Source organism: Canis lupus, chromosome 25 (genome assembly GCF_011100685.1).
Source record: "Canis lupus familiaris isolate Mischka breed German Shepherd chromosome 25, alternate assembly UU_Cfam_GSD_1.0, whole genome shotgun sequence".
In the NCBI taxonomy this organism is placed as follows: Eukaryota; Metazoa; Chordata; class Mammalia; order Carnivora; family Canidae; genus Canis; species Canis lupus.
Genome location: NC_049246.1, coordinates 44,635,449 through 44,660,830, shown reverse-complemented (window position 1 = coordinate 44,660,830; position 25,382 = coordinate 44,635,449). Strand labels below are relative to the sequence as shown.

Sequence of the window (25,382 nt, the reverse complement as noted above, 5' to 3'; positions counted from 1 at the left end):
CTCTGGAAGGGCCAGCCGGGCTCGTGCATCTCCCTCACCTCTATCCCAGCAGGGATGGGAGCCCTCAGCCCTCACCCCCACGGCCTGACCCTCCCCGACCCATCCCTACACAGGGTGGATCTTTGGCGAGCGTCTGCATGACCAGGAGAGAGGCTGGTTCCCCAGCTCCATGACTGAGGAGATCTTGAATCCCAAGATCCGGTCCCAGAACCTCAAGGAATGTTTCCGAGTCCACAAGATGGACGACCCTCAGCGCAGCCAGAACAAGGATCGCAGGAAGCTGGGCAGCCGAAATCGGCAATGACCCCAGGCCCGGGTCACCAGCTTGGCGGGAGGATGCGGGCGGGCCGCAGCAGCAGCAGCAGCAGCAGCAGCAGCGCCGGGCAGGCCGACCCCACGGACGGTGGAGGCCTCTGGGGGAAGGCAAGTGCCTGTGCAGGGGCCACCCCCGCCCCTCTCCCTGCCGCGCGCTGAGTGCCCCTGTGTCTCGGCCCCCTCGCTTGCCAACTGGAGAAAGGGTGCCTACGTCTTTCCTCTGCTGCATTTATAAACGAGAAAGTCCATTTTAAACAGTATTTGCCACCTCTCCCCCTTGTCTCTGAGAGGGAGTGGAAGTGGACCGGCATGCTCCAGGGGCCTTCCCAGGCACTGGAAGAGTGTCCCTGGCCGAGGGCAGGCTGGAAGGATTGTCATGACCCCCCCGCACTTGTCCTCTACCCTGGAAGCCATTAGAATCCACCAGGCGTGCAGATGGATCACCCTTGCCTGAGCTTGATGAGCAGCCCTTGGTCTCCGATTCAAAGGACTGAGAGACCAAACACCTCTGTCTTCCCCCTCCCCAAGCCTCTGCCAGCCTCTGGCTGCACGGCCAGGCCCTGCTTCATGGCAGGCCTACCAGAGCTTGGCCCGAGGGCCCATGCCACCTCTGGCTCCCTGACAAGCTGGATGTAACTTGTGTCTTCTGGCCCCTTCAGGAGCCCAGGTGTTGTGAGGAATGAATTGGTCACTGCATCCTGTATCGGTTTTGGTTCCGAGAAAAGCAAATATCATTTTTGGCTGCATTAAAAGAAGCATCATGTATAAAATAACGGAGGTGAAGGTCTGCTCTTTATTGCTCTGCTGCACACAGGAATGAGGTGTTTGGTTCTGGGCAGGGAAAGAGGAACTCCTTTCAAGGCCAGTGGAGGAGGCATGTCCTAAAGGAGGGGATTGAGGTGACTTCCAAGACAGGAAAAAGCAGCCAGGGTTAGGACCTCAGGTTGGAAAAAGATTTAGGCCTCTACTTATGGAAGGATTCCAGAAACAAGATGCTATTTGAAGGAGTTGGAGTGGAAGTGAGAACGCAGCTTTGGAAGACCATAGTAGGACTATCAGAAATATCAGTGGGTGGCGATCCCACAGGAGATCTAACATCAGGCATGGGGCTGGGGCTTCCTACCTGGCCAGTCACTTCCTACCTTGGGCACTTCTTCCCACTTTTGGTGCCAGCAAGTTACCCAAATGCGGTTCCTCCCCCAGCCCAAGCTACCTTCATGGATTCCTTACCCCCCACCCCCGACTCTGTCCTGGAGTGTGGACGTCTGGAATCAGACCCTTCCCAACCCTGCCTGCCTGAGACCACACTCTTTCTGCCAGGGCACACTTTCCTCCATGCCAGAACAGGTCCTTCATTAGCCCAGGATTTAGATCAAGTGGAACTTTGTAGCAACTTCTCACAGGCCACAACATGGCTTTTGGCATTCTTGAGACCTGAGACCCTTGGAGAATTGGATGGATTTCTGGAAGGTGCATACGTGTGCAACACTCTGGTTCATCAGGGAGCGGCTGACTGACTGATGCTCATAGGGCCTCTGTGCTACACCCCCAGGGGGAGTACCCAAACTTAAGTCTCTGAGGAGAGGGGGCCGGGGGGAGAGGGGCCATTCCTGGCCTTATGCTGCTCTTGGGGGTGGGGGACCCTGGGACAAAGGGGAGGGGTGACCACTGGTCCTGGCCCTTGTCCAGTTAAGCTTTTTGAAGCTGGTAAACAGCATGCTGATTTGGATCAGCTGCTCTAACTAGGGCTTTGGTTACCAGAGGTTACGTGGAATGAAGTAATTTAAACAGTTTCGTGAGAACTGGTCAGTTTTAGAACAGTCCTTCATAAGTGGAAACTTCTAACCCTCATGTGTTTTGGGCCAGTGCCCATCTGGAGTATCCAGGAGAAGAAAACTGGTCTTAGCTGGAGCAGAAGTGATCAGGAGCTCAAGGAAGCTAAGGAGGCCAAAAGAGTCCCTAGAAACAGCAGTGAAATCAGAGGTGAAGGAGGAACAGCTTCCCTCCACCAGCACCCACACCTAGACCCAAGGGATCAAACCATCACTGGGGCGCAGACAGTCCCGCCTCTAGTCTTCTTTTCCACTGCAAAGAGATGTAGTTCTGGCTTCTTTCCTGTCGTGCCGTGCCCGGGGCAGCTCAGCCACTATTTTAAATCTCAATTATAAAAGCGGGGCTTCCCAGGGAAGCGTGTGAAATAAAGGACGTGACCAAGAAAGGAGAGCCAGGGCCAAGCGGGGGTTGGAGGGAGGCTGCCTGGGACGGCGGCGGTGGGAGCGGCGGTGGGGCTGCTCCTGGGGCTCCGGGGCGGGGCGGGGGGGGGGGGGTCCCGGGGGCGCTGGAGGGACGGGCATGGCGCTCCGAGCTGGCACATGGGGCTTGGCTGACCAAGTCAGACGACGGCCGCGCCCCGCCCCCCCTCCTGCGGTCCGCGGTCCGCGGCCCAGCGCAGCGGGCGGCCCCGGGCGCTCGGGCACGGCGGGGGCGGGGGCGGGGGCGGCGAAGCCCGGGCCGCGGGCAGCCGAGCGGGGACCCGCGCGCACGGGTGGGAGTCGCCCGCCCCGCTGGCCCACACACGCACGCGCGGACACACTGAGACACGGGGGCGCCCCCGGGGCTGCAGCCAGTCGCGCCGCGGCCGAGGCGCCGCCCCTTTATTCGCTTCAGGAGGCGGAAAACTTTCTCAGCGCGACGACCACGAGCGCCAGCACCACGCAGGTGGCCAGCAGGGCGGCGATGACGATGGCGGCGATGGCGCCGGGCCCCAGCGAGCCTGCGGAGGACGGAGGGCGGCTCAGCCCCGCGGCTCCGCAACCCCCGCCCCCCGCCGCCCCCCAGGCTCCGCGCCCTCCTGTCCCGCCGCCCCCCCAAGGCTCCGCGCCCCCCCCACCCCCGGGCCCGGGCCTGCCTCCCTAAGGCTCCGCGCCCTCCAGCCGGACCCCCGCCCCGGCCCGCCCCCCCCAAGGCTCTGCGCCCCCCGGCCGGCCCCCCCAAGGCTCCGCGCCCCCCGGCCCGTCCCCCCAAGGCTCCGCGCCCCCCAACCCCTCCGCCCCGGCCCGCCCCCCCAAGGCTCCGCGCCCCCCCCAGGCCACCTCCGGCTCCGGCCCGCCCCCCCGCGGCTCCGCGCCCCCCCATCCCTCCCCCGCCCCGGCCTGCCCCCCTAAGACTCCGCGCCCCCCGGCCCGCCCCCCGCAAGGCTCCGCGCCCCCCAACCCCTCTGCCCCGGCCCGTCCCCCCAAGGCTCCGCGCCCCCCAACCCCTCCGCCCCGGCCTGCCCCTCCAAGGCTCCGCGCCGCCCCCCCCAAAGCTCTGCCCCCCCCCGTAACCCCACCCCCACCCGGGCCCGCCTCCCGCAGGTACCGCCGCCCTGGTCCAGACGCTCCCGCGCGGTGCTGTCCTCGGGGCTCGGCGTGGCGGTGGGGGCCGGGGGCCCGGTGGCCGCGGGCTCCCGGGCGGGGCTGGTGCTCTCCACGGGGTCCTCTCCCGACGGCAGCTCGGCGGGCTCGTTCCACAGGGTGGGCGCGGGCTCCTGCGGGCCCTCGGCTGCAAGGCCAAGGACGGGCGCTGGGGGCAGGCGGCAGGGCCGACCGGGCCGTGGCCCCGCCCCTGGGGTCAGACCGCAGCGGCCTCCCGTTTCAGCCCCTACTTGGCCAGACTGCTCCCGAGCCCGAGCCGGTGAAGACAGACGGACGGGAGGCCGAGGGAGGGAGACGGGGACCAACAGATTCTCCTAGAAAACAGCTGGGAAGACCCCGAGCCGCCGGCCGCAGAGCTTCAGGACCGTGGGCGGGCGCAGGGCCTCCACCTGGGATCCCTCCTCTGAACTGCCTGGCTCCATAGGCCTGGGTGACATGACTGACACTTGTGAGGGACCCTCCCCCTGCAAGGCAGACACAGGTCTGGAGACCAGAAGACCCTGGAGAGGCCAGAAGGGGGTGAGACGACTCCCCCCACCCCCACCCCTGCCCCCAACAGGAACCAGGGTCCCTGCCTACCCAGAGCCCCAGGAAGTGGGGAAGAGAGGCAGACTCCTCCTCTGCTTCCCTGCCTTTGCCCTAACCTGGGCAGAGCCACACAGCCCGCAGGACATGGGGCCCAGTGCCCACACATACCCCGTGTTCTGAAGCTTAAACCCCAAGGTGACTCTGTATCCTAAGAAACTGCAAGGCCAGGACATTGCTGCTTCCAGACAGAACAGGGCCAGAGGGATGGGCAGGGGTGTCTGTGGTCAGTGAAAGGGAAGCCCCAGGAAAGGGCCGATGCTCCCCCTGCCCCCACACAAGCTGGGGCTCAGTCAGCACATCAGTCCCTGTGCAGCATTCTCTGCAGAGGCCTTTCTCTGCTCCTGGGTTGGGAGTTAGCAAGGTTTAGAGCACCCAGGGGCTCCAGGGAATGGGGCAGGTTGAGACTGAGAAGCCTGTGTGACAACTGCAGCCCCATATCCCCACCTCCGCCATGCCGGCCCATGCCAATTTCACACACACACACACTCACACTCACACACTCAAGGATCCTGGTCCGAGGAGTCCCACAGCACTACCCCAACCCTGGACCCATCTATCCTTCCCAGACAGGAGGCCCCAGCCACCCAGTTTAAGTTCAAGACCAGAATGGCAGGCAGTCTCTGGGCTCCCCACCCCAGCCCTGAACATCGGTTTTAGCAGGGTCAGGGCTGGCCAGTGCCTAATCTCAGTTGTGATCCAGAGACGCTGAGCCCCCACGCAGTCCCTAGAATGGGTTCAGCAGGTGCCATGACAGACATCATCTCTTTAACTCCAGCTGCTCGGTGCCTAGGAACTGTTGTATCCCTGCCTCAGAGTTGAGGAAACCAAGTCTTGGGGGGGGGGGGGGTGCCTTTGTGAGGAGTGCTGCTGGGACTCCAAAACCCCTGGACAGTGAAGTAGCAGGAAACACTTCCCAAGAAACCATCAGGGAAGTTGTGTAGTTCATGCAGCCCAGCCAGCCTGCCTGCAGGTCCCCGAGGCACCTTTTCCTCCAGAGGCTTCACCCCTGAGAGCTCCCTCTGGTACAGACAGGCCAGGGCCAAGCTGCTTTCAGACTCACTGGCTTGCAGAGAAAGGCTGCTTTCTGGGAAGACACAGAGGTGCCTTTGGGTCTTTGCTGCTAACAGTGCCCACCTGGGGCAAATCACGAGGAAACATGAACCAAATTCAGGGTCAGTCTTAAAATAACCATGCTTTCAAAAACATCCAGGTCATGAAAGACAAAGAAAGGCTGAAGAGCTTTTCCAGATTAGAGACCAAGGAGGTTGAATGCAGCATGTATTCCTGGATGAGGGGTCCTACGGGGTTTACTGGGGAAGAATGAATATACTTAGAGAACAGTACTGTATCGATGTCTGTGTCCTCATTTGGATAACTGACTGGTTATGTAAGAAAACATCCTTGTTCTTAGAAGCATTTAGGGCCAAAAAGGCATGATGTCTACAACTTACTCTCAAATGGTCAACATTCAGAAAAGTCAACTGGGTAGATGAGAGACAGGAAGAAAAGCAAATATGGCAAAAGTGAATCTAAGAATCTACTGGAGTTCACTGGGTTATTCTTGAAACTTTGATGTAAATTTAAAAGCTCTTTACAATCATACTGTACAGGTCTCCCCAGGCCCTGCCCCTGCAGCCTCTCTCAGGCCTGGGCTAGATCCGGTCTAGGCTCAGCTTGCAGGCAGGGACCGCTGTTCTGTTCCCCAAGGGTTACCTGAGCTGACATCCCTTTTCAGGAAACGCCCTGGCAAAGCAGATCTCCCAGGGGCAAAAGGTCCCTGGGATACAGTGTGAGGGAAGCTTCTCACTGGCAGGGCCTGAGGCTGAACCAAAATGCTGGTGTCTAGAGGCCGCCTTGACCCACTACCAACTATGAAGACCACCCCATGAAGGTGAGGGAGTAACCCTGTCAGGCCCCCGTTGTCACTGCCTGGGGGGGCGGGGGTGGGTCTACAAGCCTTGTGGCTGCTATGGAAAGTGCTGGGCCCCAGACATGCTTGCCTCAGGCTCCTAGGAGCTGAGCCAGAGAAAAAGCCTGAGTATGCCCACTACTAGGCTCTGAGGTCTGGGGCTCGTAGACTGCCTGTCTTCCCAGGTAAATGGACAAACCATTGGCTCCCACTTGCTCCTCTTATACCCATGGCAGGAAGGCTACCACAGGGCTCCTGGGTACCAGGCCCAGCCAACCTGGGTAGTATTTGGGGGAATCAGCTACCTGGAGCTAGCAGGGCCCAGGTAAGCATCTCCTTCTGCCTGTTGCCAGAGCCCAAGAGCCATCTTGGGGAGAGAGGCCCTCTGACCAGGGCAGTTGGGGCGCACTCAGGCCTACTCCCCTTCTGGGAGACCAATGACCCACTCTTATTCTGTTGCTCCTCACAGAAGCCAGGTCCTCCCTGCCAAACACACTGGCTCAGGCCACCTTATCCCTGCCGTGTGTACCCACTGCAACCCCTCCTCCAACACCAAACCAGTCCCTAAAGCTTGAGGGGCTGAACCCATGGGCTTCCAAACCAAAAGGGCAGGGTCCGAAGCCTCTGTTGCAACGTCACCCTGGGACCCCGGGAGACTGACTTCCCTCCCCACTCCCTGACTTCACTTCCCAATCTGTGAAATGGGAGTTGGACCGTGCCTCTCCTTGGTCTACACAAGTAGTAACTGTGCTGGCATTGCCATCGTCAGCTGCTGCCTTGGCCCCAGGGCCCCTCTGGCCAGATACAAGCCAGGTAGATCTGTGTGCTGTACCTCTGTTGCAGCTGACCATCACGGGACACCCCCAGAGGCCTGCCAGCATCTGAGTAGGCTCAGAACTGCAGCCTGGACTCAGCCACCAGCCTTCTCGTAAAGGAGGTACAGGTGCCAGGAAGAGACCAGAGCCTTTTCTTATCCTCATCTACATGTCTGTATTTTCTCAATTTGCTATAATAAAAGGAGAAAACAAAGTTGAAAGGCAATAACCCACCTTCCCCCCCCCCCACCCCATTGTATCTTGGAGAGCCCTAAACAGAAGCAGCTGTCAGGGAGTTTGCCGGCAGGAGGGCCCTTCTAAAGAGTGGAGATGAGGGAAACAAAGCCAGGCAGAGGGACCAACACAAGCAAAGTCATGGAGGAGAGAGTCCCAGGTATGGAAGGTGAGCTGTGAGCCCCAATGGGATATTAAGTGAGAACAGAGAGACGGGTAGGACCAAGGGGGACCTGTGATAGACCAGGGTTAGCAAGTCCTGTGACTCTGACCAAGGAAACCAGAAGGGGGGGGGGGCTTGTGACCCTGCCACAAGCCCGGGCACAGTGGGTTCTTCCCTGGTCCCACCGCCTCCAGCTGCCCTGCCTTTCGGTAAATAGGTTTGTTTAACACTCGCTCTGACCACAGGGCCGTGAGGCCAGGCACCCAAGCTCACAGACAGCCTTTGTGCCAGCCATGAAGGGCCTTTTCATCGCTGCCCTGGCCTCCCGCCTGCTCAACCTGGCCTGCTCCTCCTGCCCCACTAGCTGCAGCCACAGGCAACCGACAGGGAGGCCAGGAGGCTGGACCTGGACCTCAGCCACAGAGCCACTCCTTCCCTGCGTGCCTGCTGCAGGACCCCAGCCCACCAAGCAAAGGGCAGGGGGCCTGTTAGGCCTTGTACACACCTGCTCAGAGCTTCTAGCCCAGAGTGGGGTAGTTGAGAACCTCCCAAACATCCTCCCTCACAGAACGGCAGGAAGAACAACAGCCAGCCAAAACCCCAAAGACTCCAGGGTGGAGTTGGCCTGCCTGTTCTTGGTAGGACACGTGGAGGGAGGTGAGGCCAGGTGAGGTCCTAGAGATGCCAAACACGTCCCCAAACATTCCTGTGGCAGCAGACAAAGCCCACCCACCCAGCCTGTGTATGCACAGCCTGATCCAGGGCTTCTGGCCAGTATCCTAGGCAGGGAGAGCTGGCTACTCAGGGAACAAGAAACTGGACAGGAGCTCCCCAGGCGGCCCCAGAACCTGGGCAGGCAGGCGCCAGCACCTTCACCTCTACCCACTTTGACCACTGGGCAGGGGTTGGGTGGGTGTGGAGGATTTACAAGGACCACAGTCTCAAGGTCTAGTCCATAGAAGATGCCATCCTACATTCAGGTCACTCTCCCAGTTCCTGGGGCATCACACCAGCCCGTCTTGCCCAACTGGTTCATCTCCCATATAAAGGGAGGCTGGGCACCTTCCCAGCCTACATGAGGGAGGTGTTTTTGCCCCAAGACCACCCTGCACCCAGAGGAGGGGCTGGGGACATTTAGTCATGTCCCCAACAGTTACTGGGTGCTACAGGAGGCCTGGCCCATCCTGAAAGCTCTTATGTTTGAATTTGGTAGTCCTATGGTCCCCTGCAAGGGAGGCAGAGCTACTGACTGCAGTTATCACCGTGATACAGATGAGATGTACAGAGAAGCTGAGAAACAGCTGGTAAACACAGCCAGAAGCAAAGCCAGGCTTCTTCTTCCTAGGGCATCTAGAGAGGCCTGGATGCCCACAAGCAACTCACCATCACCCATTTCTCCCTGGTGTGTGTGCCTGAGTGTGTGGCTGTCCCACTAGGCCTCACACCCCCCAGCAACTCTCCCCAGCGCCATGCTCAGGTGGCTGGCATCCACTTGACACCCTGATAGATCCACAGACATTCCCCCAAAGCCTATGCTGCAGAGAAGGTCTCCCAGGGTCTCCTACCCACACCTTTCTCCAGCCCAGGACCCCCTCCCACACACTGTCTTACACACAGGGGCCCTGAAATATTTCTATTTTGGCTCTCCTCATGGCCAACAGAGATTGCTTTCTTCCAGGGTGAAGACTATTCAGGACCTGTCTGTGCTATTTCTCTCTTGAGCTTTGAAGCTGGATGGGGCCAGCCCCTCCCAGCAGAGGGCCCTAGCACCATGCCCCAGGTCCAGGGAGCCTGCCACCCCAAGCCTATTGGGACTTTCCTTCTCACCAGACCCCCGACCCAGCCATTTCATCCTCAGTACTGAGGCTAAGTCCAGTGTCCTCATCATGATTTTGCCAAGGAGTCTCAGGCCCTTGCTCTTTCTGGAATTTCTCATGGGCTGGGAATAGTACCTGAGTCCTCACTCTGGAAGGACATTTCATAAAGCCAGCAGAGAAGGGCTTGCAGGGTTGAAAAGTAAAACAACAGAGCTCTGTAGTTTCTGCCTAGGAGCCTGGGGCCTCTGGTCCTTCAGCCGCTTGCCTTGTGCCTGATGCCTGCTCCTGACTCCCAGGTCTGAAACCTTCAGATTTTAGCATGCTGGGGTAATCCCCACGTCCCCCAGGCAGCTAACGTCCCTGGCCTTGCTCCGTAAATCACCCCCCTGCTTCACGGGCCATCGTCCCCGTGGCTAGCAATTCCCAGGACATCGACTCGGCTCCTGGCAGCCTATCCATAGGAGCCCTCCACAGAATCGCCCCAAACAGCTGCCCCATCTCCTATGAAGGGCCTCTGCCCAGTAGGCAATGGAGAATGTGGCCCAAGGTGCTTCTTGGCCCTGGGCGGCTGGTGGCAGCAGAGTCAAGGGAGCACCCTTACCTGTGAGCACTGCGGGGGCCAGGACCCCGGGGAGGAGCAGCAGGGCCATGCGTAGGGCCAGACAGAATGCCATCCTGGCCTGTGAGGGTGCGCAGCTGGAGAGCAGGGTGCACCGACGACTGAGCTAGTTAACTTCAGAGCGGCGGGAAAGAGCTATCAAAGGGCTGGGAAGGGTTTTCATCAATGCAAACTCTGTCCTCCTGGGACACCGTGCCCGCCCCCCACACATCAGCGCGCACACACACACACACACACACACACACACACACAGACACAGAGCAAAGCTTACAGAACCGACTGCTTTCCTGAACTCCAAAGTAGCCCCACCCTCAGAGAGGGAAAGAAAGAGGAAATTTCTCTCTTTGCCTCTCTCCCTCCCCACAGCCCTCTCTCTTTCTCTCTCTCTTTCTCTCTGTCTCTCTCTCTCCCTCTCTCTCTCACACACACACACACTCTCAACCACTGGAAGAAAGATTCTCAAACTTCAATGTGCAAAAAGACTCACCCAGGTTACTTGGAAAATGCAGATGCCTCCAGCACTCTGTTTCAGGGGGTCATGGGTAGGCCCAGGGATCTGCATTTTAGTGCCTGTGGCCCTGGCTTGAGAGACTGAAGCCCAGGCAGTCAGCACTGCACAGAGTCAGCTCACTCTTGGGCTCCGACGCCTGGTGGGGAGACAGCACTCGTCAGGGTTTGTGAAAGAAGCACTTTTAACGCAGTTTCAATCCAAACCCTCAGTAGCTCTAGTCTTTCCAGAAAAGCTCATGTCGTTAAACTTTGCCTTGTTTCTTCTTCTTGCTCTCTGTTCTCTCAGGTATCTGAGACTTGAAACACCACCTGTGTGCTCCTGGCATCTGTGCCCACCCTGGGTGTGGTGCAGAACTTCAGCCGGACCACCCACGGCCTCCCCAAAAGCTCCATGGGTATCTAAAAAGTATATGTAATTTAACGTGTCCAAACCAACCCTGACTCCAGTGCCTCTCCAGTCCTGCTCAGTCAGTGGAACCCAGCCCCAGATCTTCCCAGATGTCCTAGCCACATAATTAAAAGTCATCAAAGGTTTTTCTCTCCCTTACTCCTGTCTAATCTCTCAGAAAGTACTGCCAGCACCCCTTACCTCACACTCTTCATGCTTTCTCCCTGAACTTAGAAAAGTCACCTTAAAGGCTTCCCTTGGCCTTGCTCGCTATTCTAGTCCACTGGCCTTGACTAGGTTCCTCCAACGTAGCAAACGTGGTCCTGTCACAGTGCCTTTCCACTTGCCATCCCATCTCCCAAAAGGCAGTCCCTCAGCTCAGTATGTACCTATCTCATCACCATTCAAGTCCTAATGAGTCAGCCTCCCATCTACCCATCACATCATTTCTTTCTAGCACTTACATATACATAAGATTCTCATTTCTTTCACCGTTTTTTTTTTTTTTTTTTTTTTGGTGAATTTTCTGAGGAATAACATATATACTGTGAAATGCACAAATCTTATGTTCTTATGTTTACAGTTTGAGGAACTTTTATGAATGTATACACCAGGGCAAACAGCCTAATCAATATCGAACATTTCCAGCACATCAGTAGCATCCTTCCTGTGTCCACCCATCAGTACCTCCAAAGCACAATTCTGTCTTCTGTCACTATAGTTGAGTTTTGTCTATTCCTGAACTTCAAATAAATGGAATCATAGGACATGAACTTGTTTCACTGGCTTTTTTGTTGTTGTCCGAGATTCTGTGAGATTCATCTACATTGCTGCATGTAGCAGCTTTTTTGTTTTTATTGAATAGTAGTAGTATTCGGTTATATGAATATGTCACAACTTAACCATGCTTCTATCCATTTTGCCATTTACCTGTGTCTATTTGGGTTATTTCCAGGTCTGAACTTCTATGAATACAGCTCCTATAAATATGCTTGTACATGTCTTTTGGTGAAAATACACGCTAACTTCTCTTGGTTATAAACCTAATGACAGAGTTGCTAGGTCGGAGGGTAGGTAGTGTTTAGCTTCTGCAGATGTTGCTGAGCACTATTCCAAAGTGTTCCAGTTTATACTCTTATGAGTACTGTAAGCAGTGGCTCCACATCCTCACCCATACCTGGCAATGCCAGTCTTTCATTTTCTAGTCATTTTGATAGGTATTTAATGGTGCCTCATTGTGGTTGCATTTCCATGACTAACACAGTTGAGCACCTTTTCATATTCAGCGACCAAAGGAGTATCCTCTTTTGTGAATGGTCTGTTCAATTTTCATTGCCATTTATTAGAGTAGTCTATCTTTTTACATTTATTTTTGTTTGGGTTGTGTGTGTATCCAAAATAAAAATCTTTTGTCAGATAGAGGTAATATTGCCATTAGATGAAGTGTTTATAGTTTGCCTATCCCCACTATGTGACTATAAATCCCAGGATGGCAAGGGCTGTATTTTGTTCACCAATGCATCTCTAGAACCTAGCACCACCATGCCCAGCATGCAACAGGAACTCAGTATTTGGATTCAATCCATTGGGATTTCTGGGATGGAGTTAACATTGAGCATCTTCTCACTTGCTTATTCATGTATGTTGCCTTATTACTCCCCAGGCTCCCATCCTCAACTTTTTGTGCCCTGCAATGTAATGAAGCAGCATAATGTAGTCAGATAACTACAGTTTCAAAATGACAGTTTTCAAGGACACTTGAAACTTCCTTTCTAGCTGACTTCCTGTTAGCACCTGCTAATGGGAGGCACTTGTGAGATACAAGGTGGGATGGGAGAAGTGACACTCTCTGACAGCTCTAAGAACATCAGGGACTCAGGTTAGGTGATGGTGGCTTTGGGGGCAGCCACATAAAGTTGGAAGTACAGGTTCTGGGTCCTTGCTAGGCAGCTGAAATCCAATTCCAGGAGCATTAGTTAAAAGTGCTGTGGCCTCTGAGGAATCTTTCTTTAGCCCTGGCTGATGTCGGTTGTCTAGGTGCAGTTGTCAACTTATAAGTAAACTTCCCTTCCCTTTTCCCTTTTCTACTCCTTCAGTCCTTTAGACATCCTTAAAATATATCCCTGCATTAAATCTCTTCTGTCTGAAATACCTAGAGTGAATCCTGTTTCCAAGTCAGACCCTAATACAGAGCTTTGCACCTGGAATGATCCTGAGAAACAGGCCCTCAAAGATGTGTTTCTGAGTTTGGCTTGCCACCATGTTTGAGTTTGAATGCACAGAAGACCTGATTGCCAGTAGAAAATCTGATCTGGTAACATGTGGCATGCCATATGTTAAGACTCATGTGGTTGTTTTGCATGAAGTGCCTACTGAAGACAAGGCTTAAAAGATCAAGTAGATACTGTACTTGATGTTTATAGAGGTGATGATGATATGATCAATAGGACAGTGAAATGAATTGGCTACTTGTTTTACTGTAGTGGGTGTTCACAGAAAATGACAAGTTCAGGCTTTAAATTTGAAAGCCAAGTCATGATCAAAGAACTAGAGCCCTTTTGTGACAGTCTTTAAAAAATATCTTTTTTTCAGGGCACCTGGGTGGCTCAGTGTTTGAGAATCTCCCTTTGGCTCAGGTCATTATCCTGAGGTCCTGAGACTGAGTCCTACAGACTCCTCACAGGGAGCCTGCTTCTCCCTCTGCCTATGTCTCTGCCTCTCTGTCTCTCATGAATAAATAAAATCTTTTTTAAAACCTTATTTCTTGTGGATACAGGGCATAACTGGCTACAGATCAGGCCCCAAATCTGTGTGAATTGCAGAACTACAGTCTTGAATTCACAGCTGTGTCAATTTTCTCAGGTGAAACCTATAGCACTGATTGGACAGGAGTGAGACCTTGAGATTTGGAATGGGGATGTTTGGGTAGACTCAAACAAATTTGAGACTCTTCCACTCATAAATCTTCAGGCTTCCTTACAGAAGCAACAGATTTAGAAAAATGGCTAATTCCAAATATGGGAAAGGAAAAGTAGATGATGAGTCTAGAATATCTCATGAAGAAAGAAGTGCTCAAAAAATGAGGGAGAGCCAAGTTGGAGGGGCACCAAATGAACAATCTATGCATGAAAAATACTATCAGATTCTAACCTATAGTGTATGCACAGGCATGCATGGGTGTGTGCACACACGTGCATGTGTGCATGAAAAGCTCTTCCTTGTAACAGAGTGCTAATAAGTATAAAAGGAAAGTATGGCAAGTATTCATTGTTCAAGCAAGAATCAATGGCTGCTTAAACTAGTGAATAAAAGTTTGATGAGGAGGGGTGCCTGGGTAGCTCAGTAGGCTAAGTGTCTGCCTTTAGCTCAAGTCCTGGGATTGAACATTGGGCTCCCTGCTCAGCTGAGAGCCTGCTTCTCCCTCTCCCTCTGCTCCTCCTCCTTTCTCATGAGCATGCTCTCTCTTAAATAAATAAATAAATAAATAAATAAATAAATAAATAAATAAATAAATAAATAAATAAATTCTTTTTTTAAAAGTTTGATGAGGAATCGAATATTTACAAAGTCTCATAGTATCTCCCATAAAAAAATCCTTTCAGTGGAGAAACCAGGCAGACACCACCTTAATCAAGGGATTAGAATTAACATCACCAGTAATGGTTCAAACCAACATCATCATATGTTATGATGCATTGAGGACGTAACATCATTTCTGTATTATTCCTGCCCAATTGCATAATCTCAACCAAATCCTGAGAAAACACCAAACACAAATTGGGGCATTCAACAAAACAATTGTCCTACATCCTTAAATGTCCAGATAAGACAAAGACAGACAGAGGAACCATTCCAGGTTAGAGAAGACTCAAGAACATGCCGACTAAATACAGAAAGTGATCATGGATAGCGTACTGCACCTTTTTGTTTTCTCCTTATAAAAGATATTAGCAGAGCAATTGGTGAAATATGAATGAAACCTAAATATTAATTAATAGCATTATATAATTTATTTCCTAATTTTAATAATTACACTGTGGTTATGTAAGAAAATGTCCTTGTTTCAAGGAAACGCCCTGAAATGTTTAGGGGTAAGGGACATGTCTGCAGCTTGCTTCCAAATGGTTCATAAATAAATACAGAGAGTCATCATTAAGAAAAACTGATTATCCTGAAAAACTGATAAAGCAGATACGGTAAGACGTTAGCAGTTGGGAGTGAAAATCACGTTGGAGTTCTTTCCACTCTTCTTCCAAGTTCTAAGTCTTGAATTACTCAAAATAAGGTCTCCCTTTCCTCCCAAGGGTCACTATTTTTCAATAACAAATGATGCAATAATAGGACCTAGACAATGACCATTGAGGAATGTTAAAACTGCTACATGAATGGTCAACAACAGACCGGTTATATATAACAGACGGTTATACCATTGAGGAATGTTAAAACTGCTACATGAATGGTCAACAACAGACCGGTTATAATGGGTGAGTCAACTCTACAGCCATGGGACGGACTGATGAATTTTGACATAAGGAAAATATGGGACAGCCAGACAAAACCACTTGCTGACATGACTGATGGGATGCAACAGGATGTACACCATGCCAGCAATGAAGTATTCCTTGAAGGGAAAGGGAGAATCTGAATATAGTCAAGCCTCTAGATCTGACTCCTAATATACAGAAAATGTGAGAGAGGAGTTAATTGATACTATAAAGGATGCTCCTTGCCGAATCCAATATAGGATGTTCCATGGATAAATGATTCCATTTTTTCAATTTCATTTTTGAGGAGGAACTGGATTGCACCAAATGAACTTCATTTTGATTTTGGTTCAAACTTTTAAAAAAGACACCTTTAGGACAATATGAGAAAATGATATATGGACTGGGTTTAGATATTAATTATCAACATGGTTAATGTGATACTCGCATATAGTCTTTTTTTTTTTTTAAAGATTTTACTTATTAAAAAAAAAAGATTTCACTTATTTATTCACAAGAGACACACAGAGGCAGAGACACAGGCAGAGGGAGAAGCAGGCCCCATGCTGGGAGCCCAATGTGGGACTCGATCCTGGCACTCCAGGATCATGCCCTGAGCTGAAGGCAGACGCCAAACCGCTGAGCCACCCAGGCATCCCTGTTCTTTTCTTTTTTCAAAGGCATACTCATTAGGGTGCCTGGCTGGCTCAGTCAGAAGAGCATGTGTCTCTCAATCTCAGGGTTGTGAGTTCGAGCCGCATGTTGGGTGGAGAGCTTAAACAAAACTTAAAAAAAAAAAAAGGCATCCTTATCTGTTACCGCACACATTAAAATATGTGACATATCTAGAATTTGTCTTAAAATAGTCTAAGAAGGGGGCACCTGGATAGTTCAGTCAGCTAAGTGTCCAACTCTTGATTTCAGCTCAGGTTATGATCTCAGGGTTGTGGGACTGATTCCCATTGTCGGGGTCCACACTGGGCATGGAGCCTGCTTAAGATTTTCTCTCCCTCTCACTCTGCCCCTCCCTACCTTTAAAAAAAAATAAAAATGTGAAATAAAACAAAATTGGTAAAATGTCAATTGTTGAAGCTGGATTATGTTAGGTAGGAGTTTGTTAATACCAGTTGCTGTAACTGTTTGTGTCCCCCCAAATTCTTATGTTGAAGCCTAGTGATGGTGCTTGGAAATGGGGCCTTTGGGGGTGATTAGGGTTAGATTCGGTCATGAGGGGGGACGCCTGGGTGGCTCAGCGGTTGAGCATTTGCCTTTGGCTCAGGGCTTGATCCCAGAACTCTCCCATCAAGTCCCACATTGGGCTCCCTGCAGGGAGCCTGCTTCTCCCTCTGCCGGTCTCTGCCTCTTTCTCTGTATCTCTTATGAATAAATAAATAAAATCTTAAAAAAAAAATTAGGTCATGAGAGTAGGGCCCTGACAAAGGGAAAGATGATCTTTAAAAGATTGAAAGATAAAGGATTAGTATCCAATATGTATAAAGAACTGATACAACTCAACAAAGACATGAATGAACATTTCTCTAAAGAAGACATCCAGATGGCCAAAAGACACAAGAAAAGATGCTCAAAATCACTCATTATCAGGGAAAGGCAAATCAAAACCACAATGAGATATTACCTCACATGTGTCAGAATGGCTAGAATCAACAACACAAGAAACAACAGGTGTTGGTGAGGATGTGGAGAAAGGGGAACTCTTTTGCACTGTTGGTGAGGATGGAACTGGTGCAGCCACTGTGGAAAAATGTGCAGGTTCATCAAAAAATTAAAACTAGAACCTCCCTATGATCTAGTAATCACACTACTGGGTATTTACCCAAAGAATACAAAAACGGTAATTCAAAGGGATATATGCACCCGTTTACAGCAGCATTGTCTTCGATAGCCAAATTATGAAAGCAGCCCATGTCCATTAAAAGATGAATGGATAAAGATGTCTCTCTCTCACACACACACACACACCATGGAATAGTACTCAGCCATAAAAAAAGAATGAAACCTTGCCATTTGCAACCACGTGGATGGAGCTAGAGTATAATGCTAAGTGAAACCAAATACATATGATTTCTCTCACACGTAGAATTTAAGAAACAAAACAAATGAGCAAATGAAAAATAGAGAGACAAACTAAGAAACAGACTCAACTAGAGAAAACAAACTGATGGTTACCAGAGGGAGCTGGGGCGGGGGTGGGGGACAATGGGTGAACATAGGTAAAGGGGATTAAGAGTACACTGATTCTGATGAGTACTGAGTAATGTATAGAATGGCAGAATCACTATATTGTACACCTCAAACTAATATAACACTGCATGTTAGCTATACTGGAAATAAAATAAAAATCTTAATTTAAAAATAAATTCTTTATAAATAAATGTCAAAAGGTGGATAAAGAGAGACATGAGCTCTCTGCCACCCAAGGACATAGCAAGATGCCTGTCTGCAAACCAGGAAGAGGGCCCTTTACTAGACAGAATCTGCTGGCACTCAGATCATGGGACTTCCTAGACACTCCTAACACTAGTCTACTTCTATGTAGGTTTGAAATTTTTCATTAATAAGAAAACCTGAACTTGGGATGGGGGGGAAGCTAATTAAAGACAAAAGTTGCAATAACCTCAGGACTATTAAGGATTCAGACCCCTCGAGAATGAAGGTACAGGGCAAAAGAACATGGAATGAGAAATAAGGAAATAAGTTGTACATTATCACCCATAGCTTGTGAGCTGGTACAGAGACAAGAACTGTAGCAGCTAAGTATATGTTATTCACTGCCTATTTTAGATGGTATTACTCTCTTCTTAAGAGGGTTTTTTTTTTAATATTTTATTTCTTAGTAATCTCTACACCCCACATGGGGCTCAAACTCACACCCTGAGATCATGAGCTGCATGCTCCACCAACTGAGCCGGCCAGGGGCCCTTCTCCTTGCTTTATATATTTGTAGATATAAACCAATTTTTCTATATTCATGTTCACACACACAGTATCCAGGTGAGATTGTTAAGTGAACTGGAGAGACATTAGAAGAAGAAATGTGTGGGAAATATCAGAAAGGGAGACAGAACATAAAGACTCCTAACTCTGGGAAACGAACTAGGGGTGGTGGAAGGGGAAGAGGGCGGGGGGTGGGGGTGAATGGGTGACAGGCACTGAGGGGGGCACTTGACGGGATGAGCACCGGGTGTTACTCTGTATGTTGGTAAATTGAACACCAATAAAAAATTAATTTATTAAAAAAAAAAGAATCACCTAGAAATGGACAGAATGACTGATGGGATCACTGAATATGGTGTTAATGGTTTCCCTACAATTACTGATCAATCCTTCAGTAACTTTACCTTTATCCATTTTGCTACTAACCTTTTCAACACCAACATTTTTCCATTTCTTTTGACTGAATATTTGTTTTATGATGGGACCCTGAGCCATCTAAGGCTTAATTTCATGTTACTAGAGAGTCAGAAAATTAGGTAAGTGACTAAGCCCTATATGAGGCTCACCATACTTGCATTTCAACTTAACTCTGCTTCAGGAAAACTGCAAAGGTTGATTATCATATATCATCCAGAACCCATGCTGAAACACAAGTGTTAAATCTGAAAACAGTGTGGGTTGGCAGTATGCTGCAAAGATGTGTAGATGCACACACAGATCGCACTCACAAACTCTGGAGGTCAGAGCAGTATCAGGTAGGCAACACTTCTCTACTCACAGACTGCCCATTCTGTACTTCAAAATAATTTCCAATGCTAGGTCCCACTCCAAATTAGAAACTCTGGTCATGGAGCTTAAGGAATGATTTTTGCTTCAAGTTCCACAGATGATCTGGTGCTAGCTGACATACAGCTTCATATAGAACCTGTACCACACTGCCTCCCTGCGGGCTACTTCTATGCACTAATATTAAGATGTCCAAGAGAAATTTTATCCCTATTTAATAATAGTCTACCGTATTGAGCCTACATGAGCCTACAAACTCCCTTCACTCTGGCAAAATGGCCTACAAACACTATTTATCAAGTATTTTATGCACTGGGCACTATACCATGCACTTGCATTTTAAGTTTTTTAAAAGATTTATTTATTTATTTATTTATTTATTTATTTACTCATTCATTCATTCATTCATTCATGATAGAGAGAGAGAGAGAGAGATGATAGAGAGAGAGAGAGAGAGGCAGAGACACAGGAGGAGCGAGAAGCAGGCTCCATGCCAGGAGCCCAACGTGGGACTTGATCTCGGGACTCCAGGATCACGCCCTGGGCCAAAGGCAGGTGCTAAACCGCTGAGCCACCCAGGGATGCCCTGCATTTTAAATTATTGATCATAACCACTTGATAGTTTCCATTTTGCAGATAGGGAAAAAATACTTGCCCAAAGTAGGTGGTAGGACCAACATTCATATCTGACAGTTTGACTCCAGCAACTCCATTCATGAAACCAGTTGCAGGTTCACTCCACAGGATACCTTAAAAAAAAAAAAAAACCCCACCCCAAATCCAGACTCTGTGCAGAAGTAGGAGATGCCAAACACAGCAAGGCTGGGCCTTTGGAAATTGCTCTGGTACCCCAGCTCTGCACAAGAATGGAAAAAGAACCTCCTCATTGGAAAACACTGAGATCCTCAGTCCACAGACCAAACTGGGGTAGTTTGCTAGACTTCCTTTCCCATGATCAATGTGTACAAACGATCCCCAATTTTTCCAACTTCAAAACAGAAAATTAGAGCAAATTAGTGTTAGAGACTAACCACCAATGCAATATCCATTCTCCCCAGTTCTTAGAAACAGCACCCCAATGGTATTTGGGGTGGTAAAGCGGTCAACTAAAATCTCCAAATTTCCAGTCTTCCTTGCAACGAACTATAGTTACATATTTATGTTCTAACCAATAAGACTTTAGACATTGGGAAGGACTCCCAAAAAAGCTCCTATTTATGGAGGACTAAGCAGGGAGGAGTGCTCCTTTTGCCTCACCCCACTCCCTCCTCCTGCCTGGAATATTGGGCTGATGACTGTTGCTCTAGTAGTCACCGTGGACCAAGAGTGACCATGAGTATGGAAGCCACAATCAGGATGGTGAAACAGAAGAACCCAGGTCCCTGAGCAACATGCCAGCCTCTAGATTTCACTTGAGAAATAAACCATCTTGTTTAAGTCACTTTGTTTGCTTTTCACCTTCTATATGCAACCAAACCTAATACTAACCCACCAACAATTTTCAGGACCATTTCTTGCTCTAAAAGAGGAATTCAAAGGAAAAAGTAATTTTTCCTAATCTACCACTCCTACACTTGAGGAGAAAGGAAACAATCTTTAAGAAATTATGGCTCTGCTTAAGATCTGAACTGAATTTTTAAGACTTTGTTTATTCATGAGAGCCACAGAGAGAGAGGCAGAGACACAGGAAGAAGCAGGCTCCTCACAGGGAGCCCAATGAGGGACTCAATCCCCAGACCTGGGATCACGCACTGAGCCGAAGGCAGACACTCAACCACTGAGCTACCAAGGTGTCCCTGAACTGAGTATTGAAGCTATTATGAGTTTCATCCTCATGGTGTCATCCCTTTGCCAGCAACAAAACGGGGGGAATGATAGATTTTAGGCTACATTGCAGCAGTCAGGGAAAAAGCCCACTTCTCTCCCCTTGCTTCCTGGCATCTATGTGCTGTTCCTCCCATACAGTGAAGCATAGCTATGTTGTTTTAGTTGCAAAACATTCCCAATGACTAATCCCCAGAGGGAAACTCCCCCCTTGCAGGTTCCTAGTCCACAAGTGGCACTACCAAGAGCTGTATAGGTTCTTCGTTCCCAGGACATCCAATGACATCCCTAAAATAAACATCACACATCTGGCTGCTTCGAGGTTCCCAGGCTCCCCACCGTCCCAGCAAGGAGACTCATTAGGAACCGCCTATACTCAAAGCAGGGCCAATTCCATTATCTCCAGAGCTGGGCTTTCTTTTTGCTCCATGAAACCCATCAACCAGGAGCTCCAGCTTCCATCTGGAATATGCTCTTGGTTAGAACTTACTGTCTGGAGTGTGCATGCCTGATGCTCTTGTGAGGAAATTCTACTTCCCACACACTGGAAGCACAGGAGAGAAATAGCTTCATTTCACGGTAGCATTTCTGTCAGACATATAGACTTTTTATTTTTATTAATAATGCAGAGAGGGCACTTTGTATAAAATAAATTTCAGAGATTCCTGGGTGGCTCAGCGGTTTAGCACCTGCCTTTGGCCCAGGGCGTGATCCTGGAGTCCCAGGATTGAGACCCACACTGGGCTCCCTGCATGGAGCCTACTTTTCCCTCTGCCTGTGTCTGCCATTCTGTGTCTTTCATGAATAAATAAAAATCTTTAAAAAAAAAATTCCAATTCTTTACCTGATCAATTAAAAAAAATACTGTTTGTAGAAGGATACACTACTACATATTTATAAAATGGTTGCTTAAAAGATAAAGCCAGAAGTACTATTAATCTATCCTGAGGGATTTAAAGTAATCCCTCAACTCAGAGCCAATGGAGAGTTAAAGTTCCTTGATGTATATGCATAAACTAATTTTATGCAGATAATTACCCAAAATGGCAAGGACATCTCCCACCCCACATGCTCTTCCGACAATGTGACCTTACTTCTTCCATCAGGATGGAAAGGGTCTCATGTTTCCAGCCCCGAGTCTCAGTAGCTGTGTGAGGATTTTGACAGTGACACTATATGACTTCTGAGTTTAGGGCAGAAAAGGTGATGCAGCCTCTGCTTGGTTCTCCTCTGGCAGGGAGCCCAGTGCCACCTAAGTCCAACTACTCTGAAGATATGCTGATGAGGAATATATAGTTCCTCTAGCTATGAAGCTAGCTGAGCTCCCAGCCAACAGCCAGAATCGAATGCCACTAACATGAGTGATCCATCTTGGCCAACCTTATCAAATCTTTCTAAGATCACAGCCCTGTTGACATATGGCCACAATCAGGAGACCTCACAGGAGAACTCCCCAGCTGAGCCCTTCCCTAAAATAAGGACTCATAAAGTTACCAGCAAAATGAAGAGGTTGTTCTAAGTAAGTTTGGAGTAATTTGTAATGTAGCAACAGTATTGAGAACACCACCTAGGGGAAAGTCTCCATAATAAAGCTATCTGGTCTGGGTATGGTCTTTTTTTTTTAAGCCTCCAAATTAAGTAAAAGCAAACCATGTACAAAACAAATACTTTAAAACTAAGAGTTAAGATAATTAGCAAATTAAATTTATTGAAAGGGACAGAATGTGGTAGTTGGAAGTCCGTGAACAGATGAGAATGTGAGAAAGAGCAGGAGGGGTGGTTTCTTTCCACTAAGTGGGAAATTCCTCAAGTAGAAGCAAGGTTCTTGGTGAAGTAAATGCAATGTTCCATGATAAAAATGACTTTGCTACCCCAAATCTGCCTACCCCACCCCAAATGTTTGTGTTTTAATTTTTAATTTATTTTTATTTTCCCTGAACAAGCACACAGTGGAGTCCAGTTTGGAAGGTGTGGGTAGGCTCTGGAAGGAACATTCAGAGGGTGTGTCTGTGGTATGAGGGCAAGAGACCATCCACAAGTCAGCAGAAAGGGACAGTGAAAGGAGTAAAGACATTTGGTCAAACTTACCATGTTTATCTTGACCTCTACATTCCCAAATACAGAACCAGCCAGTGTTCCACACCCTGGCAGGAAAGGCCATGGCTGCCTCCATGTCTCAGGGGCTCACGTGTCTGGAGCGTCTCCACGGTGCCAAGAGAACGGTTTAGTGCAAGACTTAGCCTTGACAAAGGTGAGTACAAGAGGCACTCAGACAGAATACCACCACGTTTTATTTAAGTTCTTTTTTTATTTTCCTCCACACTGGCAAAATTCCGAGGGAGCTTAAAGTTTTGTAAACATTTTAACTATCCCTCTTCCCCACCCCCCCACTTTTGAATTTACAAAGCAAAGGAGAGCAGGAGTCCCAACTTTTAATGGTTCCCCATCTCCTCATGCTATTTGATCCAAAAACTATATACAAGTTTGTAGCAGTCTCTGTATAGTTATTGTACATGTTTGGGAGGGAGGGAGGGAAGGAGGCAAGAAGGGATAGGGAGAATGGTGATCCAAAAGAATAAAAATAGAAACCAAATATAATCAGCCAAAACCAAAATGCTCTCAGAGCAACTCCAGCCTTCTTCAGGCAATGATGACAGAAAGAAAAGGTGCTCTACCAGGAGCCACCCGAACCACAGCACTTCTCACACAGGGACGGACGGTCCAATGGCTCCAGACCAAAGTGTGACTGGCAATTCCAGGTGATGTTCTGCCGGGGTTGGGGAGGCAGGAAGAGTGTTTGTTTATAAATAGGGCTTGAATACATTTATAATTGAAGTGAAGGGGTATTAGGAGGCCATGATCAGAAGCCAGACCAGGCTTCTCTCTCCCATTCTCTCCCATCCCCTCCATCCCACTGCATTCTCCTGTGTAGTGGTTTCCCATGGATGAAGGTCTTAAAGATGGTCAGGTTTTGTATGTTTTCTTTTCAGAAAAGGCAAACAACTTGCCACTCCAGAATCTTTAAACAAAACCTTTTGGGGCCACAGCAAGACACACACGCAATGCTCTGAGGAACCAGATGAAATTCCGGGCTTTTATCAGAAGCAAAAGTTTATCCCTATCCAAAGTGAAATTATACAAATTCATACATATGGTAAAGATCCTAGCTGCCTCTTAAACGAGACAAATTTTCAGCAGAAAGGCCCAAAACAAACTGGTCCTAGTCCTCTGAAGTAAAAATATTTATGGGAAAAATCAGTTTTTGTAAGAAAGGAAAAATTAAGAATAAGTCCTTCTCCCAGGCCATAGGGTTTCCTTTGTCCAATCAGGTTGGCATATGCTAAGGGAGAAGTCAGCTTGCTTGGAAGTCACTATCTAATGAAGAAAAACATGAATCCTTTCTCCGAAAGGATGTTCAGAAAGAACAGGCGAGGGGTGTGCAACATCAAACCAATCCAATCTAAACTCCACCCCACTCAGGGCCTCTTCTGATGCAATCCCAAAGTTAGCAGTGGCAATGCAACCTTCAGACTGGGGGTGCTCTGACTGTCTTGTCGGACACTCAAGTCACAGTTCATGGCATGGTGCTGCTGGCCAATGTCTGTTACCATTAACTCTCTTCATGATTGCACCAGTTAGACCCCTTGCCCTTGGGTGGGGGAGGGGGTTAAAAAGAAGAAGAAAAGAAATAGAAGGGAAAAAGGTGACATAAGAAAGTAAATAGCTATTGGCAGATCCCAACACACTTTCTGGGACACAGTAGATGAAATCACGGCACAGTAAACAGGTGCTGCCCAAAATCAGCCTTGTTGGGGAGTAATCCCAACTGCCACCCCCAAGACACAGGGTCCAGTCCACTTATCTACAGTCTGAGATGCTCACCAACAAAAACAGTTTAAAGAATCTTGGACACAAAGGGCTAGAAGAAAAAGCCTGAGATGATCGGTTCTGTGATTTGTTGCAGAGTGATAAAGAGTAAATGGTGAGTAAGTGTTGTGTCCAAAGGTGGAGAATCCATGGTCAGCGGAGAGGAGAAGGAAGGCCAGTCCACTGGCAGGTGCTCAGTAGTCATCCAAAGTCTCGATTTCACCCATATTGAGTCGCTCTGATGAAGCATTGACTGAAAATCCTGCCGGAAAAAATTGGCAATGAGTGACCACACCGAGACAATCGTGGGGATGAATTCCAGACAGTGGGCTAGAATAGAAGTCTCTTGCATTTTAGTATGCCATAGGGATACTAAAGAAAAGAAGAAGGAAGGATAAAGGTTGGAGAGAGGTATTTCTGCTCTTCTGATGAGAGATTCTTTGTTTTTATTTATTTCTTAGGGTTCTGGTGTAATTTAAGTAGGGAGGAAAAAAAGAATTGCAAACTAATGCGTCAGAGATTCCTGAGAAGAATCTGGGCTGTGAGCATGTGTTAAAGCTAAGACAGGCTGGCTAGTGGGGAAAGTTCATTCGGGAGGTGAATCTTAACAGAGATGGGGGCTGGGGAGGGGGGGCAGGAATAACACACACCAAACACTTTGTAACTATCCAACCATATGACTGTGACATCTA

At 49.1% G+C, this 25,382-nt stretch overlaps 3 protein-coding genes across 12 annotated transcripts in view; 1 reads left to right on the top strand and 2 right to left on the bottom strand.

Annotated features, from left to right (window-relative positions):
* The window catches only part of NGEF (neuronal guanine nucleotide exchange factor), a 39,277-nt gene extending 38,189 nt beyond the window's left edge, over window positions 1-1,088 (top strand). The window contains exon 13 of the mRNA XM_038574217.1: window positions 114-1,088. Coding sequence (XP_038430145.1) covers window positions 114-304 — 191 coding nt within the window. The 3' untranslated portion in view covers window positions 305-1,088. The remainder of the gene's footprint in view (window positions 1-113) is intronic.
* A 1,826-nt stretch (window positions 1,089-2,914) lies between these two features.
* SNORC (secondary ossification center associated regulator of chondrocyte maturation) lies at window positions 2,915-24,843 on the bottom strand. The gene is made up of 6 exons (XM_038574216.1): window positions 24,706-24,843; window positions 22,912-23,064; window positions 10,364-10,523; window positions 9,859-10,022; window positions 3,676-3,858; window positions 2,915-3,088 (listed from the first exon to the last, which is right to left on the bottom strand). The coding sequence occupies exons 4-6, from the start codon at window positions 9,929-9,931 to the stop codon at window positions 2,979-2,981; spliced, it is 366 nt and encodes a 121-aa protein (XP_038430144.1). The 5' UTR covers window positions 9,932-10,022; window positions 10,364-10,523; window positions 22,912-23,064; window positions 24,706-24,843; the 3' UTR covers window positions 2,915-2,978.
* The window catches only part of GIGYF2 (GRB10 interacting GYF protein 2), a 135,456-nt gene continuing 133,990 nt past the window's right edge, over window positions 23,917-25,382 (bottom strand). For all 10 annotated transcript variants that reach the window (XM_038574200.1, XM_038574202.1, XM_038574204.1 and 7 more), the window contains one exon: window positions 23,917-24,952. In XM_038574200.1, coding sequence (XP_038430128.1) covers window positions 24,885-24,952 — 68 coding nt within the window. In that variant the 3' untranslated portion in view covers window positions 23,917-24,884. The remainder of the gene's footprint in view (window positions 24,953-25,382) is intronic.